Genomic DNA, 18,877 nt, shown 5'->3' on the forward strand with positions numbered 1-18,877 from the left:
AAAAAAAAATTGAGGGTACAGGAAATTTTTTTGTAATATGCACATAGTATTTAAATAATGTGTGAATAATAACACAGAAGTCTAGGAGAGAGACAGAAAGAGGATAAATATCCAATAATAATAGATTTCATAGATACAGAAGGAAAGAGTATGTGTGTATAAATGCATAGGTTCCCAGCAGCCAGGATGAGTTCAATTTAATTAAGGTTCCCCAGAGGAATGACTTCATCTCTGAGCAAGAGGGGTCTCCACTTACCCCTTGTTTCCTTCCTTCCTCCTGTCAATCCCAGAAAGACATCTGAATCAGTCCTCAATATCACTAATGCATGGACAAAGGTTGGCATGGGACAATCATGCAGAAATACAACCACAATCATAAATCCTGTTTATCATACAGTGTGTTAAATGTTGGGGCTGATGCAAACACAACTAAAGCACTTTTCTAAAGGTAATGCAATTTTCCTGATCTAATTTTCTACATTCAATAACAAACTAAGGTTGAATTTGGGGTAAATTAATCTGTCATTTAATAAAACCACATAGCTACGATGAAAATCCCTGAGTTATAAATAAAAGTGATTTGAATAAATGGTACACTCATGGACAAGATGGTTATAGGCAATCAAAGTCGTTGTAAACTATGTTAACTGTGCAGGACCAGGCTTAGACACTCCCTATTCATACAATTTATTATTAGTATTTCATTTTATTTATTTGTGTGTGTATGAAATTTAATTTAACTATGGTTAAAGGAGGCCCACTTTCTCACGACACCGATGTCTGTGGCTTGTTTGGCTGGCATAATATGATTTTTTTTCCTGCCAAGTAGAAGTAAAGCAAGCTCAGTATCTGTTTTTAAGTGTTAACAATCTCTCAAGCGCCCTCCAGCGGTAAAAAGTTTTCATCGTGCTTCCTTTTTTTCTGTTCTTTTTATACATTTTGGCTGTGTAAGCCATTTTAAAACCTCACGTTCTGAAAATAAGACTCTCGGTATATGAACTGCACGTGCAAAATGATTGGCAGGGAGAAAACATCTTCTGATTGGCTAACCAAAAATAAATAAAATAAAAAATTCAAAATATCTCATACAGGTTTGGAACAATTTTTGGTCGATATTTACGTTTTTTTTTTTTTTCAAAACAAATATTTGTATAGTTTTTCTTTTCAAGAAGTAGGGTGTATCTTTTTCTTTCAAGTAGTATCTTTGAAAAGATCAAACTTTGTGCATACTCCAGATTCTGTTAGCCTGATCCATGATTATAATTATGAAGGCTGGATTTAGCTGAACGACTGATCAATACGCTACTTCAGAAGTGCTTCTGTGTCACCTTTGCAGTGTAAATTTGGCTTTATTCACACTCGCTGATTTCTTTTGTGCTGCACATGTCATTTAAACAGTTTGAGATTTAAACAGTTAGGTATTTCAGCATGCATTTATTCTGTAGTTAATTTGCAAACAAGCTTGACATTACTATGATCTGTCTGTTTCTCTCCAAAATCATATTATGAAACTTAAGCACACTTGGTTGCATCAGTTAATTCATTGTTAATGCAACAACAAGTCACAAGGGTCCATTGTATAGACAGGTAGTGTGAACTGTTGCCCAGTGACCATTCAATGTTTTTTTCATTCAAAGTGTACTGAGTGGTTGTTGAATTAGGACTCTCATATGTCCCATTCCAATTTGGACTGCAAAATAGTCCCTTCTGAACCATTTAATGTGTCTGAATAATCTGAAATGTAGGGGTTTTTTATCACAAGAAAAAAATTATAAAATCTAGTTTAAAATTATATTTCTTTTCATTTTAACCATATAAAGGTGGACCCATGCTAAACTAAATTATGAGATGTCAAACTTCTTTCTAGATTTATTGTAAATAGCATTTATCAGTCAGTGTCAGAACTTGTGCCTCTTGACTGTAAGATGAACAAAATATGAAATTATTTGGCATTAAAAAAGCTATTGTAATGACTAAGTATTTTGTCCACTTAAATGTAATAACCTTGTCATTTCTGTTGTTTGCGTTTAAAACATTCTGCAAAGGGCTTTAATTTGCTGTCCTGCAAGCAAACATACAACCATCTATGATTAATCATTGTTTACTATTTTACTCACAGTGTAGTTTAAATATGCATGTACATTTACAACTTTCAGTGTATGCTTTTGGAATTAATGTTGTTTGCTGTATTTACTAAATGGAGACCCGCCTCCTGGTGCCATTGGCTCGTTCGCTCCCAAACCCTGCTTCTGATTGGACAGCAAATGTGTCACGCAGTGGACGCGGCCCGTGTGTCAAGAATCGAAACCAAATATGTTTCACAAGCGACAACAAAAGAGAACTCAGCTTTTATAACGTAGTGGGAATCATAAATCACTGCTCTTTATATTCGCACGAGGTAAGATTACATTCAAATCCTCTTCTGAATAGCTAATCGCCTGTTTGTTGCTGTATGGTAGGTGTTTCTCACTGTGACGCGCATCTCATTTTTCCGCAGGCTTCTGTTGACATAAATAACTGGGTGCCTCCTTTCTGCAATAATAACAAACATTAACGTTACTTATTTGAAAGGACATACGGATAACACAGAAGACTTCAAAAACATCCAATTCCACTGTATTCTGTTTTTTTGGCTTTTGCAAGAATGGACTGACTGTGTGTCTTATGTTTTTGCTGTTTCATCTAGGAAGAGCAGATTTGTAGTCCTTTTGGTTTCATAAATGAAATGGCGGGAGGTAACGTTAGCGTACAAGGTAAGAATTATTAATCTTCTAATAAATATAATGTTATGTTTAAATTCAGACGCGTTCTGATTGTAGTATTGATTCTTTCATAGAGATTGGCATTTAACAAAGCCTGCCAAACTGGTCCAACAATAAAAAATAAAAAAACTACTAACGTAATGGCAACAAAATGCTGTGGTTTTAAGATACTATGTTGCGTAAGTATGTTATTTTGTCGGTTTCTGAAGACGTGAGTCATGTGCACGCTTCTTATTAGCGTGGGCCCGCTGTTGTTGCGCATCGAGGTCGACAGTGAAGTATCCTGACATGCTTTTGTGGGTTGGGTTTTTTTTAAATACCATTTTGAACTACAGTTTGTCATGCTTTATATATATTTAAATGTCTTTAAAAATGATTTAAACCACATTTATTTTATCTTGTTTTGTATCACACACAGTGGCTTCCTTAAAATGAAATATGTGTTGGTTTTAATCTAAAGGCAGCAGAAGGGATAGTGTGTGACAGGAGACTCGGGGGCTGACAGCGGGATGGCCCACTTTGACACAGAGTACCAGCGCCTGGAGGCGTCCTACAGTGACTCTCCTCCCGGTGAAGAGAATCTGCTGGTGCATGTTCCAGAGGGATCCAAATGTAAGATTTAAGGCAGATCCCACAATTATTACTTAAGAAACAAATGCAACATAGTTTGTGTGCCTGTTGTATGTCAGAGCCATTATGCTGTTATTCTTTTGGCAAGTTTGCCTTAAATGAGCAATGGATATGCAACACGCTTCTTACAATTAACCTAGCTCTACATTCAAAATTAATTAATTTAGTTGTTTGTTTCAGCTCCATGGCACCACATTGAAAATCTGGACCTTTTCTTCCAGAGAATATCCTTCGTGCACTGAAATGTATTGCTGAATGATGGATTAAATACATTTTGTACATGTTAAATCATTAGATTGATATCAGTCAACAAAAGTCTTATTTTCCTTAACATTCAATACGTCTATAATCTACACCAGAAGAATGGATTTACTTGTATGCTGCTGGGAGAAATATTTGAGCTTGTGTAAGTATTAATTAATTTCCTGTATCCTTCATTAAATATGGTTGTACAAATAGTGCTAGTGTCTAATAAATAGTGTCTGTAAACTGCATCAGTGGTCAAACTCCTTTAACCTAATGAACTAAATGCACTTTTTTCCCATCATTGTTCCAGGCAACTGGTGTTTGTGGTGGCATTCACGGTGTTCCTGGCTAACTGTGTGGACTATGACATCCTCTTTGCCAACAAGTTTGTTAATCACACTGATTCCTCAAAGGTTACGCTTCCTGATGCATTTCTTCCAGTGGATGTGTGCAGTGCTCGGTATATTTCATATATTAAATGTCATTAATAATGTGACGTTAATGTTATTGCCTCTTACTATCAATATGATCCATCATAACACAAACTGTCTTTTGTTAACATGTGTTTTAGGATCCGTGACAATGTTTTTGCCATCTTCATCCTTATCATATCAGGGGTCTTTTGGCTCCACCGTCTCATCAAGTTTATTTACAACATCTGTTGTTACTGGGAGATCAGATCATTTTACAACAATGCCCTAAAAATGTCCATGGTGAGCTTTTCTGCTTACTCATTGTAGCACATTTATTAAAGCGTCAGCAGTGGAGGAAAGCATTCTCTGTTTTTCTTAGTTCTTAATGTGTTGTTGATGCCAGTAAGCCATTAAAACTTCTGAGCAAGGGTCCTGTAATTAAGGTATAGTATTCAACTGAGCCCTTTCTGTTTTTCAGACAGACCTTTCTTATTTCACCTGGCAGGAGGTTCAGGGAAGGATTATTGAGATCCAGAAGGAGCACCAGATTTGCATCCACAAAAAAGAACTGTCAGAGCTTGACATCTACCACCGCATCCTGCGTTTTAAAAACTACATGGTCGCGATGGTCAATAAGTCACTCCTACCGGTGCGTTTTCGTTTGCCTCTGCTGGGCGACTCTGTTTTTTACACTCGGGGTCTCAAGTATAACTTTGAGTTGATTTTCTTCTGGGGCCCTGGATCCCTTTTTGAAAACGAGTGGAGTCTGAAGCCGGAGTACAAACGTGGAGGGAACCGTTTGGAGCTAGCGGATCGTCTGAGCTCAAGGATCTTGTGGATTGGAATTGCCAACCTTCTCTTGTGTCCAGTTATCCTGATTTGGCAGATTCTTTATGCGTTCTTCAGCTACACTGAGGTGATCAAGCGGGAGCCGGGAAGTCTGGGTGCTCGATGTTGGTCCCTGTATGGCCGTTTTTACCTCCGACATTTTAATGAACTAGACCATGAGCTGATGTCACGCCTCAGCAAGGGCTACAAGGCCTCCTCGAAGTACATGAACTGCTTCATGTCACCATTACTGACGGTGGTGGCTAAGAACGTGGCGTTCTTTGCTGGCTCCATACTAGCCGTTTTGATTGCTTTGACCATTTATGATGAAGATGTATTGGCTGTCGAACACGTGCTCAGCAGTATTACATTACTTGGGATCTGCATCACAGTCTGCAGGTGTGACCAAGATAAAACTGATCACTTGAACTGAGTCTTTAGATATTTGCTGTCTACTGCTTAGATTTGACTTTGAACTATCTTGTGCTTGCTCTAGGTCTTTTATCCCAGACAAGCATATGGTGTTCTGCCCAGAACAGCTGCTTAAAGTGATCTTGGCACACATCCATTACATGCCTGATCATTGGCAGGGTAATGCCCACCGTTATGAGACCAGAGACGAGTTCTCACAGCTCTTTCAGTACAAGGCTGTAAGTTATGTAGCTTATCAAAAACTTATTTGTGGATCTAACACCAATATATTATTATTATTGTGAAGGAAAACTAACGAAACATTTTCAATTGAAACTGGAATAAAAAAGAGAATTGGAAATCCAAAAATCTATTTTCGTTATTTCAAAGTTAAAAAACATAAAACTAAAAGGATCACAAATTAGATCACAAATTGTGTAGTTTTTGACACACATCATACCATGCATTAAAGAACCAAGAAAGGATTTTGTTGATGATAATAATGACATATAATAATGACAATGTCATAGAAATAGTGCAAATATTTGCAGTTTCAGTGTTAGCTTTTATTAAAAATGTGGTAAACTTCTTACATTTTTTTCACAATTGAAACATATATGTATGATCCTTTCACAATACAATCAATAACATGCATTTCTAAAACAGAGCTTTATGTTGATTGTCTTTTGATCTCTGTTCCTGTAGGTATTTATTCTTGAGGAGCTGTTGAGTCCTGTCGTCACTCCCTTCATTCTAATTTTTTGCTTGCGGCGTAAATCTCTAGAGATCATCGATTTTTTCCGAAACTTTACAGTGGACGTGGTCGGCGTGGGCGATACTTGCTCTTTTGCACAGATGGATGTCCGTCAACATGGTCATCCTGCGGTAAGAGCCCAAATTATTTTCTCTATTGCGCCTTTTTTATAGATGTATCTACCTAGTTCTCTCTTTATTTGTTGACAATGATGCCCTTTTGTGGTCTACTATAGTGGATGTCTGCTGGGAAAACAGAGGCCTCCATCTATCAGCAAGCAGAAGACGGGAAGACTGAACTGTCACTCATGCACTTCGCTATCACAAATCCACACTGGCAGCCCCCTCGGGAGAGCACGCATTTCATCAGCCTTCTGAAAGAGAAGGTGCACCGCGAGGCCGCCGCAGGACAGCAGGGAATCATAGCAGAGAATCCTGCATTTACCTCAACCCATTCACTACAGTCTGATTCAGAGGTATCCACATGACTGAGCTGCCTGCATCCTTCCAGATCATTACATATTCTAATGGCCAATAAGATCAATAATTATAATAAGTTTTAGACTGGCTCCTAACATATATGTATGAAAAGTGATCCAAAACCCACTTTTAAGATTAGATATAATATGATTACTAAGTTCTTGTTAAAAAAAAAGATCTGATTTTGGGTGTTTTTTCATTTCAGCCTCGCAGTCTTATTGCAAATCTCCTGATGGGACCCCCTTCCCTGGCCTCGCTACATATGGGTCGAGAGGGCACTATCAATCCTGTGTCCATTGGAGTGAGTGAGGGGGCATCCGCTCTCCGATCGCTCTCTCCTGTGAGCACGAGTCTACACCTGCGGGGCAGCTACCCATCTGCCAGACTGCCACGACCTGACCATCCAGCTGTGGTGGCTGGCAGACCAATGACAGGCTCAAGGTAATGCATGAACACAAATTCATGTACTGTATTGTTATTTTTTTATTTAGATATAAATAATTTGTTATTTCTTTTAACTTCATAAATTTTAATAATAATTATGTAATTTTTCAGCTTTATTATTTTATTGATTTTCACTTGTGTTAATGCATTTTAATAGATTTTGTGCTCGAAAAAATATATACATTTGTTATATTGAGTAGCTTTGGGCAATCTCAGTTTGATTAATCTTGGTTCATCAATATTAAAACATTAAAAGCAAAGTAAAAAAAATACACAAAGTGTGTATAGTTGGTAGTGAATGAGACCCGTTAACATTTACATTTGATAGATTTCTTAATAAGAAGATAAATTCAAATAACTTGTTAGAATTTCTAAAAAGATAGATTTCTAAAAAATAGCAGTTTTAACAAAACTTACACTGCTGTTCAGAAGTTTGGGGTCAGAAACATTTTCTGTAAAATTTTATTTACTTTTCTTCAGGTTTAATTGAATCAAAATCCAAATGCAGTTTTTACCAAAAAAAATTGAAATCAGATAAATAAATTGCATTAAAACTATTAAATTGTAATTCGTTGTAAAAAATGTATAATTTTCTCAATATTTCAATTTTTAGTATTTCTTTATATTAAATAAATGCAGCCTCATTGAGACCTCTTTCAAAAAACTATAGAAATCATACCAACTCCAAACCTTTGAACTAATATATGTGTCTTTGCATCTTTACAGCTAGACTGATTTTAAATGGTCCCTGCCAAACTATTTCATATCATTAATTTGTTCTATTTTCTCCTCATCCAGCACTGATGCCCGTACCATCAGCTCTGGCAGTAGTGCCTGGGAAGGTCAGCTGACCAGTATGGTCCTATCAGAATACGCCTCCACAGAGATGAGCATTCATGCCCTCTACATGCATGAGGTAAAGCAGCACATGAACTGCTGTTGATATAAGCAAAGCTTTAATACACAATTATGGAATCAGTGAATGTACATGTATGGGAGTGATTCAAGAATGTGTGAGACTGCCGTGATCATTATACTTCCCACAAATGCTGGGCATGTTGGCTGCTTTTCCTTCATTATCTGGTCCAAATCAGCCTGTCAACCAGTGATGAGTTGAAAGAGGTCAGTCTCTAGTCTGCACCTGAATATTAGTAACTATATCTATTGTGTGATTAGATGCACAAGCAGCAGTCGCGAGGTGAGGTGTCTCGACACACCTGGCACAGACAGGAGAGTGACGAGAGCAGTGAGAGTGTCAATGAGGACATAGAAGCCGCCCGCACCTTCCCCCGTTCCAGCACTTTCCCAACCACCTCACACCAGGCGGGGGCAGCACAGCAGAGCGGCAGCCAGCGGCGCTGGGGCGGAACCTCAGGTACTACCTTAAACCACTGCTTTTAGTAATATCTAAGAATAAAAATGCCACAACATAGACTTTACATGGGCGGCAAACTGTCTCCTGCAGATCCTGTTTCTGGAAGCTTTCGAGCTCAGAGAACGCCTCGTATGCCTATGGGTGGCTGGTCTGAGGAGAACCAAATGAGCAGACATCACGACCCAGTGCCCGAGGAGGGGTCTGAGGACGAGCTACCACCACACATCCATAAGGTATAACGGGAAAGGGATAAATCTGAAGCTACACTGATAAATGCTGGATTCCTAATATTCATTTCTGTGTTCTCGTCTTTTTTTTTCTTCAGGTGACTTAACAGGTGTATCGTAGATGAAGGACTCGAGAGACTTACAGCATCCATTTAACTCTGGACACTGATGAAAAAAAAAGAAATCATATTTATTTACTCTTGGACAAAACTCAAGTCTGAGCTTAATTACTGTATGTCACAGAGTGACATCATATCAAATTTCAAGATGCGTTGTAATGGTTTGAGCTTCTGTGGGAATGAGACAATGAACAACATTATCAAAATACTCAATTATTCATAGTTCTCACAGATTGATCCATTTGAGAGAAGTTCTGTAAAATATTTCATTGTGAATGAGAAAGTCTAAACGGTCAAATATGATTGCGTTCAGCTAACCTTGACATTTCGTTCTCGTCAAAAAGTAAAGGTTGTTGTTGATGTAGGAAATATGTGCTTAGAATTTTTGAACTTCTTTGAATAATTTTGATAGGAGGAAGAAATATTTATAATATGCAATGTGCCATTATGAATTTTAAGCTTTGCAAACTTAGATTTCATTGTCAATCCCATATTTCTGTGAGAGGGGAAAACCACTGACCATCATTCATGTCTGGCACTGTAAAAATTATGCATGCTCTTTCTTAGTTTTTATTATTTGCACAATATCAAGTGAGTATGCACTTTATAATTTTTTCAGATCCAAAGGATGACTCAAAGGTTTTGGAGAAATCAGACTTGTTTTTATTAACATGCAGTTTTAAAGGAAGGTGTATATTTATTTCTATAGGATAAAACCCCAGGATTTTTTTGTTTATTTATCGTGTTTCAGGTGAATAAAATGTGAGAATGATGGAGTTGTGTATAGCATTATGTGTTACAGATATCTCAGGACTGGCTTGTTTTTGGCACTGAAGTTGCCCAGAAAGTGCATGACACATCCTCAAACCCAGAACTGCTAAAGGGAATAAACCAACCTTTGGGTAGTTTGTGTGACTCTAAAGATTTTGAATTTCATTCATAGAACATTAATACATAAAAAAAACTGACACCATTTCTCATATCTCACACTGCTCGCATACATTGTGCTTAAGAGAGTGTTCAAGGTGCAAATTGTGCATGATCCTAGACTTTATACTTGTATGTGTTTGTAATAATTGGCCTGTAAAATGCTTCTCTGAACTTAACTAGTCCATCAACTGCATCTGTGCATTTTCCATTGTCTTTTGTTTTCAGTTTTCTAGACTGTCGTATATTTACATTTTGTACAGTTTAAATTCATCAATAAAATATATTTAATAGCTTTTGTACAGTTATTTAAAAATATAAATATTTTTTAGATTTTTTAAAAAGAGGATTTTATATTTTTATATTAATATATATGAATATTTTAATGTTTCTTGATTTAAAGGGTTGAAAATCAACCCATTATATTCCATTAAACCATATATACACTGTACTGCCACGCATATTTTTCGTTTGTAAAAGTTTATATGAAAAAAATAAAATAAAATAAAAAAAGATGTATCGCCCGAACAGGGACTTGAACCCTGGACCCTCAGATTAAAAGTCTGATGCTCTACCGACTGAGCTATCCGGGCCTTGTTCGTGAGTAGAGTGCTCCCCTTCTTCACTACAGCAGCAAGTACCATCACGAATCCAGCACCAGAATCTGAAAATATGTTTTTATATAACGTTACTCAGAATTTTGCAGTCTGTTTCACTTGACGTACTGTAACGTTACTTGTTTACAAAATGTCAGCACATGCGCACATCTCGCGTTAACGTTATGTTTCGTGCAAACGTAGCTTTTGTCGGACATATTTATATTTTTTTAAACATATATTGTACACTTTGATTACTACATACTTCCTGATTTCCAAATGGGCAAAAATCAACCCATATTTCCAACTTTGGAGGAACAATAATGCTAGCATCTTCCACAAACAGATATCATATAACGTTACAGTTATGCTACTTGAGGCTCTTTTCATTTCAGGCCTATCAAAAACATACAAATTTATTCAATATGTTCTTTTAAATCGAGACTTCATGTCCTCAAGATGTATAAATTGTCCAGCAATTACTACTAATACTTTAATAGGATATATAAAAAATGCACAAAATATCACTCCCTCTGAACTGAACGATTCAGTACATTGATACCGTGCAAACATCTTTTTCCATTTTCCGCTAATCTGAAATGTAATAAAGAATTTTCATTTTTGGGTGACCCATTTATTATTATTATTTCTTTAAATGACACAGACATCAAATAACTCAATTTAGACTAAAATATTTATTGATTTTCATAGAAATACCGTTAATAAAAAAAATTATATAAAACATTTTACAAAACATGTCCAACCATGTGCCTTTAAACAGTGACATCTATTAAAAATCACAAATTCAAGTGCAAATGTCTGAATAAATGCTTATGGTGGACAAGAAGTAAATAAAAAAAATGAACTGTTAACATGTACAGACCATTCAAACATTTTATACAACAAGTGAAAACATCTAGCACTGTTTGGAAAAACAATACGTTATTGGTGACAGTGTCTCAGCTAAAATGAAATTTCATTAAAAAAAAGATGACAATAAAAAATTATGAATGTAAAAAAAAAATTGAACACAGAATGGCACTAGTGATCCGCTTTCTTCATTCATCGGTCAGATTTTCTGGCATATGGAAGCACTGATGGTGAATCTGCAAAAACAAACACAACATGATTAGATATATCAGTTCTACATTTGCCTAACCTGCCAGCCGCCCTACACACAGTGCACAGGCCTATGGGATTCATGATGCAGACAAACAGGCATGCACACCTGTGTGAAACCAGACCAACCAGAACGTGACTGATCACACAAGAAGGTGAACTCCTCTCTGAACTCCTCTGTGATTGAGTAACATGGAAGTGAGGCCAGACTGTCACTCACCTAAAGGCCACACCGACCCCGGGGCCAAACAACTCAAATACAGCCAGGTTCTATTATCTAGAAACCACTGCTGCTGATAGCTCATCGTATCGGGGAAGCTATGCCTCCTGTTCGCTCTGGGGACTGTAAGATGGCAAGGTCAGAGGTCACAAATGGCCATTATTTAGGGTTTTGGATTCTTTCACCTTCAGTGTTAATAGAGATCTTGGTAAAGTAAAAAAGACTAACCATCTTGTGTAATCAGTTACAGAAACAAGGTCTAAATATAGTTTTAGCTTTGACAAATTTTACTACCTTCAGAACACAAGAACACCTTTCACACTGGTTTGGTGATGGGCTTCATTTTTCCAGTAGAGGTCAGTGCATATTTTAATTATATTATATTATATATATATATATATATATATATATATATATATATATATATATATATATTTTTTTTTTTTTTTTTTTTTTTTTAAACCAGTGTCACGTGATCCTTAAGAAATCATTCTAATAGGCTGAAGACTGGAGTAATGGCTGATCAGCTTAGCCAGTCACAGGAATAAATGACAATCAAATATTAAAACTGTCATTTTAAATGGTAATAAAAAGGCAAAATATTAAAGTTTTACTGTATTCGTAATTTGGCATTTATGCGTAAGCATGAGATTTTTTTTTTTTTTTTACTAAATTTGTTGAACAAGATTGGAACTCAGATTGGAGTGGTTTCCATGTAAAAGATGAAGTAATTTTAGGTCATTTCCCACTGGCCTCATCCTACCTGGACGACCGGCTCCAAGTCGCTGCTGGACAGTCTCCAAATGTTGGATATACTCTGTAAGCGAACGTTCTTGATCTTGGGAAGAGCTGAAGGAGCGTTCAGCAGGTCCCAGCAATGGAGTTGTGTGTGTTCTTTGAGTAAGAAAGAAAAGAGTGAAAGTTAATGAATCTGAATTTGTAATTTGAATTAAATACTAAAAAGGAAAACCAACCTAGATCCACACTACATATACCTATTTGTATAGTAAGAAATATTTCACCTATGATTCAGTCTGAAAGGTGATTTTATTGGCGGCACTAGAGAAGAGACCACACCCCTTTGTGCAAAGGCATGATCACGGGTGGGTGGAGAGTTGAACGCAACTCCAGTCTGCTGTGGCCTCAGCACTTCAGTCCTCAAGGCAGGAACTAAGAAATAGGGAAAACAGCACATAAATTACTTCTGATTTAAATCCCCTGCAGAACTACCAAATCAAGTCTGCGAGCTGAACAACGTACCACACTTACCTGTGCTTGGTCCTGTTCCATGCCCGTTAACTGTAGCACTGCCTACTGAGATTTTCCTTGTAGCTCTTTGCCATTTCCTAGTGAGGAACTTCAGTCTAAAAAAACAAAAGTGGGTCAAGAAACTCAGTAACCACCCATTAAAGGACAGCAAAAATGGAATTGAAACTCAGTTTTAAATACAAATTTAAACATTTCTAATCTTGAAGCGGTCACAAGCAAGCGTTTTCCAAAATCCATACTAACTTTGGTACACACATCTACGTAGCCATTCTTTTTACCTTGAGATAGCGATGACAACTCTGACAGTTGTTCTGAAGCGGTTAAGGGGTCTGGAGGCCCTTGATTGGCTCAAGGATGGCTGCGCACCCATACGAGCGATTAGTGCAAGAGTAGCCTGTTCGCACTCTTGAAACCCTCCCAGCAGCAACAGCAGATAACGCTTCTGATACACCAGCGACTTCCTGTAACTCTCTGCTCGCAGGTATCTCTCATAGAGCCGCTGCACCTACGGGAACACATTCATAAAGCAAGCACTTCAAACACACTAAAACTATATTTAAAAAATGTAATAAAAAACCCATATGACATTAACCAATATCAAAGAAGTGTGACTGTTGTTAAATTATTCAAATAAGCTAAAATATCAGATTACTTCAAATATAAATTTTCGGTCAAAAACCAAACTCTACATTAAACAGTTAAAATAAAGCAACTGATTATACAGTTAATTCATTAGTCCATATTACCCGGTTATTGATGGGTCTGTTTTCATTGCTAGCTGTGACTTTTGAGAGCTCAGCCTCTGCTTTACGCAGCGCAGCCTGAAGAGTTGCTTTTTCCTTCTGCCAGGTCAGCTTCTCCGATAAAATGCACTGCTCCGTAACAGCAGGAGATTTCACCTGACGGACAGACAGACATACACAGCCAAACCCAAGGGTTAAACAGAAAACCGTGGGCGGGGCATCACATGCAAAGCATGCAATGACTGTGGCAACTTTAACATTTGAAAGGATACTACGGCAAAGTTATCGCTTTCTTTATTTAAACCGATTTTCTTTTTCATGAATACATGGTTGACCTGAAGAATGAAAGCTGTATCATATTCTTGGAAAATTAAGAGCTATATCACCACTTATTGTCACTTTCAATGACAAAATATTTGTCTTTTAATTACAAAAAGTAAAACAAAAAATATTTTAAACTAATCTATGGCTGTAACTACTGATTATTTTGACAAACGAGTAATCTGATATGTTTTAGTAACACAAACAGACCTAAGTGAAAAACAGGCATTGGTATGACTATTTATATAGAAACTAACGATTATGCAATAATAGTTGGCTCAAATAAAATATCAAAACCAAGAAATTACATGATTTCTTGAACAACACTTTTAAAATACATGATGTAATATGCCTATACATAACTTTAGTACATTATGTATTAAAACGAATACCCGTAATAAAACGGATATCCCGGTAAATTTGTTCTGTCAATCATATCATTTGGTCACACTTTATTTTAGGGTCCAATTCTCACTAATAACTAACCATTAACTATGACTTTTGCCTCAATTAACCCCTTATTTGCTGCTTATTAATAGTTTATAAGGTAGTTGTTAAGTTTAGGGTATTGGGTAGGATTATGGATGTCATGCATTATATGTACTTTGTAAGCACTAATAAACAGCCAATTTGTTAATAATAGACATGCTAATAAGCAAGTAGTTATTAGTGTGAATTGGACCCTATACTAAAGTGTTACCTATCATTTTTATGGACATGGCATGATTACTTTGAGCCATTTACATTTTTTTTTTTTTTTTTTTTGCAGCCAAACACTTCACACCTGGAACCAAAATACATACGGACTAAACATTAAAACAGATGAAGAACTGTATTTATCTTCAACATATCACCTCAAGCTTTTTCAGCAGGTGAATTCATTTGTTGCATAATGTCTTCATTTGTGTTAAAAACGGTCTGCTTTTCAAAAAAGGAGGTTAAAATTAAAATGAATAAACTAGTTGTTAATAATATTACCTGCTCCTGCTGTTTCAGGCTTTGCAGGTCTCTCTCCAAACAGGATATAGTGTGTTTAAGAGAGATCTTCTCCTCACTCAGAGCATCGAGACACTCAGAGAACTCTGCGTTCTCCTTCAGCAAACGTTCCATTAGAGAGTTAGTGGATGAGGTAGAATCCTATTGAGCAGATGATCAAATGTATTGAAAATAAATACAAGATCAATTTGAAGAAGGATTGTGATACCTGATAATTGCAATACAAAAATAAAATTAAAATAAAAAACCTGATGGGGTTTAAAGGGTTCCACAATTTGAAAACAAACAATTGTTTTCTTCACTTTGTGCTCAAGGATAGCCAGGGTATTTCTGGACCTCTTACTGTCAGACTGAACTCTCATTTCTGTTCAATGTGAATTTTAGACATTCTGTACCAACGCAGTGCAACGAAACCCATTTCTCCATTTCAAAATGTCAGACAAATTATTTTGTATCTGTACAAACACTTTCATCTGAGTGAAAGCTTTTGAGAATAAGTAGGACTGGGTATATTGGGTATATATGGTCAGCTGGTCTGGTTACTTCAAATATAGACTTGCTAGCATTAAATTGTTTGTATATGCCAAGTGTGCTTGTTAAATATCTGTGTGATGAATAATAAATAAACTGAAAATTTGCTTGTAAAACAAAAAGAAGCTTGGGTTTTCAATTTAAGAGTACAAGTCAGACATGCTGATACAAAACATATGGCTGGAGAATGTAACCTGAGAGATGTTTGTGAGTGCATTCTGACTGAAGGTCTGGCCACTGGAGTGGGTTTCTCTCTGCAGGCGTTCTGATGTGAGCCGTTTCTCTTTGTGCTCCAGATCAGCCAATGTCTGCTGCAGCTGCCTCAACTGCTGCTGATCCTTCTCACGCAACACTTCCAACTCCAACTGAGACAATTCATCAAATAACTTCAGTGCTCTTCCACAATGACAGCAAACTATGATGATCATGTACATATCAAATTAAAGGGTTAGTTCACCCAAATATGTAAAATCAGTTATTAATTGCTCACCCTCATGTCATTCCAAACCCATAAGAACTTAAGATATTTTTGATGATCATCTTTTGATAATATCGTTTCTGGGTCTGGGAACATTTCAGTTACTTTGCTGTCTATGGAGGATCAGAAAGCTCTCGGATTTCATCAAAAATATCTTAATTTGTGTTCTGAAGATGAATAAAGGTCATGAGGATTGGAAAGACATGAGGGTGAGTTACTGACAGAATTGTCATTTTGGGATGAAATATCCCTTTAAAATATCTTGAATGAAACTTAGTGGTTAATGCCCGTTCAGTGAGTCAAACAAGGGGATGTAAAAAGAATCAATTGAATCCCAAGTTACACATCTTGTGAAGAGATATGATCGCTTTATGATGAACTGATTTAAGTTAAGTTTTTGGGTCTTACTTGGTTTGGAACATCAACAGTAAGTCAATTTTAACAGAACTGACATTTTAGGGTGAACTATCCCTTTAAGAGAAGAATCTTTTTCCTCACCAGTTTCTCATTGGTGCATTCCTGTCGTCGTTCCTTTTCCACCTGCTCCTGTTTCTCCAGTCTCCTCTGCCTCTCCATCTGCTCCTCCCTCACTCTCTCCCTCTCTTTCACCACTCTCATTTTTTCTTTCATCACATCCAACTCTGTTTGTAACTGAGCAGCTCTTTGTCGCTCCGCCTCTAGAGTGCATCCGACTTCTGTTTTCTGAGTCTGCAGGCCTTCCAGAGCAGCACGGAGCCTCCTCACTTCCTCCTGCTCCTTGTGTGCCTCCTGCTCTGCCTGCTCCGCTTGCCTGCGCTTCCCTTCCAGCACCTGCCCTTGCAGACGTTCCAACATGGCTGCCATGTCCTCTCCCTGACGCCTCTCCTGTTCCAGTTGTGCCCGTAAGTCCTGTATAAACTTTCTGTCGTGGGCGCTGGCTGCTTCCTGTCTACGAGCTTCTTCCTCTAAACAGCGTGCATGCTCCTGGGCTTGGCGAGAGAACGAATCTGCAAGCTCTGTTGATCGAGAGCGTTCATCCTCGAGGCGGGAAAGTGCACGTTCAGTGCGTTCCCGTTCCTGGGCCAGCAGGGCCTCACAACGAGACTGCTCGATCTGGAGCTCAGAGCGCAGGTTACTGGATGTGATACGCTCCTGGTCCAGAGCGGAGTTAAGCTGACTGACATGTGATGCTTGCTCATTTAAAGCCTGGTGTAAACGAGAAAAAAATCTGGTCAGAAGTGGTCGAAAGTGGACGGAAGAGTAAACAGGGTCTGAGTGAATCATTCAAAAAAATTCATTCAAACTACACAAAACAAAAACCACATACTGACAAAATGATTTAACCCTAACAAAAGCCACTAAATAAAAACAGTGAAAGAATATTAATTATTTTGATAAACTACTGATAAACTCAGATGAACCACATTCCCCACCAATAGAAGAGGTTAATACATCAGAAATGTGGTTCACCTCGTGTGTTTGGTGGATTTGATCAACAGTCTGTTGGTTGATGAGTTGCTGCTGCTGAAGGTCCTCCTGGAGTTCCTGTACTCTAGTTTGCTCTTTCTCCAATGCCTGTAGACAGGCCCGATGTTCACCCTCAACATTTTCCAGCTTTAGCCTGAAAGAGATAGACAAACATTTTTCAGAAAAAAATTATAAATAAACAAAAATATGGCATACTACTAGTGACAAAGTGTGTATGCATGTTTGCTGTACTTGAGCTTGTGGATTTGGCTCTTTAATTCATCTTGATTTTTAGATGTAGTCTGAAGCTCTAGCCTGGTCTCCTCTAGCTCTGCCTTCAGCACAGACACAGCATTTAGCTCCGCCTCCAACTGCCTCTGCCACTCCAATCCTCTACTTTTCTCAGCTTCCAGAGAGGAGCGCAGATCATGGGCCACGGTCTGCTCCTGTTGCAGCCGCAACTCCAGCTCTTCAACTAAACAGTGCACAGAGTTAGACTCTACCTTTGGGAGTGTTTTTGTTGGTTTTCAAATACTTGCTGTTCATTTTTTCCGCCAAAATAAATTGTGAAAAGCATACCATCTATATGCAGCTGATGTTGCGTTTCCATGCCCTGTTCTTTTGCAGTGTGTAGGGAGTCCTGCAGCTGCCGCAGCTGTTCCTGGCTCTGCTGGGTGCTTGTATGCAGCTGCGCATGCAGGCTGCGCACCTCAGCCAATAGATTGTGACGGTCTGCATTGAACAGCTGCTCTAGAGAGGTCCACTGCTGCTCCTCCTAAAAGAAAATCAGTATAGTCAATAAATGAAAGCACATGAATTAATTTAATATGAGAACATCAGAATCATATTCTGGGCTTCTCAGCACCTGCTTCTGAAACAGTTTCTTTAACTGATCCAGCAAAGAGGTGTGGTCCATCTGAGTAGCAGTTGCCATGAAAGCTTGAAGCTGAGAGTGAAGCCATTCCCTTTCACTGTCAAACACACTGCGGACAGCCTGCAATAGCTCACACCTCCAGTCCACATCCCCACTGTCAGTCTTCATATACATAAGCACAAACAAAAGTAAGTGAACTGTTGGAACGCACACACTACTGCACACAATCACTCTGGATCTGCAGTTTAATTTCCAAGTTACTTTAACCCCTACAAAGCCTAGTGCATCATATTTAACCAGAAAAAAAGGTCTCTAAATTATCTTTGGTTGTCTCTCTTTTTTATTCCTACTTTAAGGATCTATCAGGACAGTGATGCACAGAGGAGCCTCACCCTGGGTTCCCTCTCAGCCATCCTGCAGAGCAGCTCTCTGAGTGATAAGATGGTCTCCTGTAAGGCCCGTCTCTCCCTCTGCCAGGAGGGGGGTGGGGCAGGCTCAGAATCTGGGCGGGACTGGCCAGATGGAGCAGGGCGATAGGACAAAGACAGGATTCTACAGCTTTCTTGGTAGACGCGCTTCAACATAGCCTGTAAATGATACACACAGATACAGAATCACTAAATCAATCAGTTCTTCACGCATGAGTGAGGGTAGCATATTAAAAATGTT

At 38.0% G+C, this 18,877-nt stretch overlaps 2 protein-coding genes and 1 non-coding gene across 11 annotated transcripts in view; 1 reads left to right on the top strand and 2 right to left on the bottom strand.

The window, feature by feature from the left end:
- The first annotated feature begins 2,276 nt into the window (after nucleotides 1–2,276).
- LOC113092841 (autophagy-related protein 9A-like) lies at nucleotides 2,277–8,739 on the top strand. Of its 2 annotated transcripts, XM_026258610.1 has the most exons (16): nucleotides 2,277–2,398; nucleotides 2,687–2,753; nucleotides 3,223–3,374; nucleotides 3,573–3,616; nucleotides 3,734–3,798; nucleotides 3,949–4,098; nucleotides 4,210–4,351; nucleotides 4,530–5,278; nucleotides 5,376–5,529; nucleotides 5,996–6,175; nucleotides 6,280–6,519; nucleotides 6,729–6,964; nucleotides 7,766–7,883; nucleotides 8,144–8,342; nucleotides 8,433–8,575; nucleotides 8,668–8,739. In XM_026258610.1, exons 3-16 carry the CDS (start codon nucleotides 3,272–3,274, stop codon nucleotides 8,674–8,676), a joined length of 2,532 nt encoding a protein of 843 aa, XP_026114395.1. In that variant the 5' UTR covers nucleotides 2,277–2,398; nucleotides 2,687–2,753; nucleotides 3,223–3,271; the 3' UTR covers nucleotides 8,677–8,739. The 2 variants fall into 2 exon arrangements, with proteins under 2 accessions (XP_026114395.1, XP_026114401.1); XM_026258616.1 differs by lacking the exon at nucleotides 8,668–8,739 and having other exon boundaries at nucleotides 8,433–8,581.
- A 1,396-nt stretch (nucleotides 8,740–10,135) lies between these two features.
- Nucleotides 10,136–10,208, bottom strand: trnak-uuu (transfer RNA lysine (anticodon UUU)). The gene has a single exon. It is a non-coding gene; the product is annotated as a tRNA-Lys (tRNA).
- A 679-nt stretch (nucleotides 10,209–10,887) lies between these two features.
- LOC113092855 (pericentrin-like) overlaps nucleotides 10,888–18,877 on the bottom strand; it is a 46,142-nt gene continuing 38,152 nt past the window's right edge. For 6 of the 8 annotated variants that reach the window (XM_026258660.1, XM_026258635.1, XM_026258654.1 and 3 more), the window contains 14 exons: nucleotides 18,601–18,795; nucleotides 18,200–18,370; nucleotides 17,914–18,109; nucleotides 17,587–17,809; nucleotides 17,338–17,488; nucleotides 16,387–17,073; nucleotides 15,605–15,775; nucleotides 14,862–15,020; nucleotides 13,566–13,718; nucleotides 13,098–13,324; nucleotides 12,811–12,914; nucleotides 12,573–12,720; nucleotides 12,314–12,444; nucleotides 10,888–11,317 (listed from right to left, as the gene is read on the bottom strand). In XM_026258660.1, the coding sequence (XP_026114445.1) occupies nucleotides 11,274–11,317; nucleotides 12,314–12,444; nucleotides 12,573–12,720; nucleotides 12,811–12,914; nucleotides 13,098–13,324; nucleotides 13,566–13,718; nucleotides 14,862–15,020; nucleotides 15,605–15,775; nucleotides 16,387–17,073; nucleotides 17,338–17,488; nucleotides 17,587–17,809; nucleotides 17,914–18,109; nucleotides 18,200–18,370; nucleotides 18,601–18,795 (2,760 nt within the window). In that variant the 3' untranslated portion in view covers nucleotides 10,888–11,273. The remainder of the gene's footprint in view (nucleotides 11,318–12,313; nucleotides 12,445–12,572; nucleotides 12,721–12,810; nucleotides 12,915–13,097; nucleotides 13,325–13,565; nucleotides 13,719–14,861; nucleotides 15,021–15,604; nucleotides 15,776–16,386; nucleotides 17,074–17,337; nucleotides 17,489–17,586; nucleotides 17,810–17,913; nucleotides 18,110–18,199; nucleotides 18,371–18,600; nucleotides 18,796–18,877) is intronic. The other 2 variants (XM_026258669.1, XM_026258640.1) reach the window with 1 other exon arrangement.

This window comes from Carassius auratus, chromosome 6, assembly GCF_003368295.1.
Source record: "Carassius auratus strain Wakin chromosome 6, ASM336829v1, whole genome shotgun sequence".
NCBI classification, from domain to species: domain Eukaryota; kingdom Metazoa; phylum Chordata; class Actinopteri; order Cypriniformes; family Cyprinidae; genus Carassius; species Carassius auratus.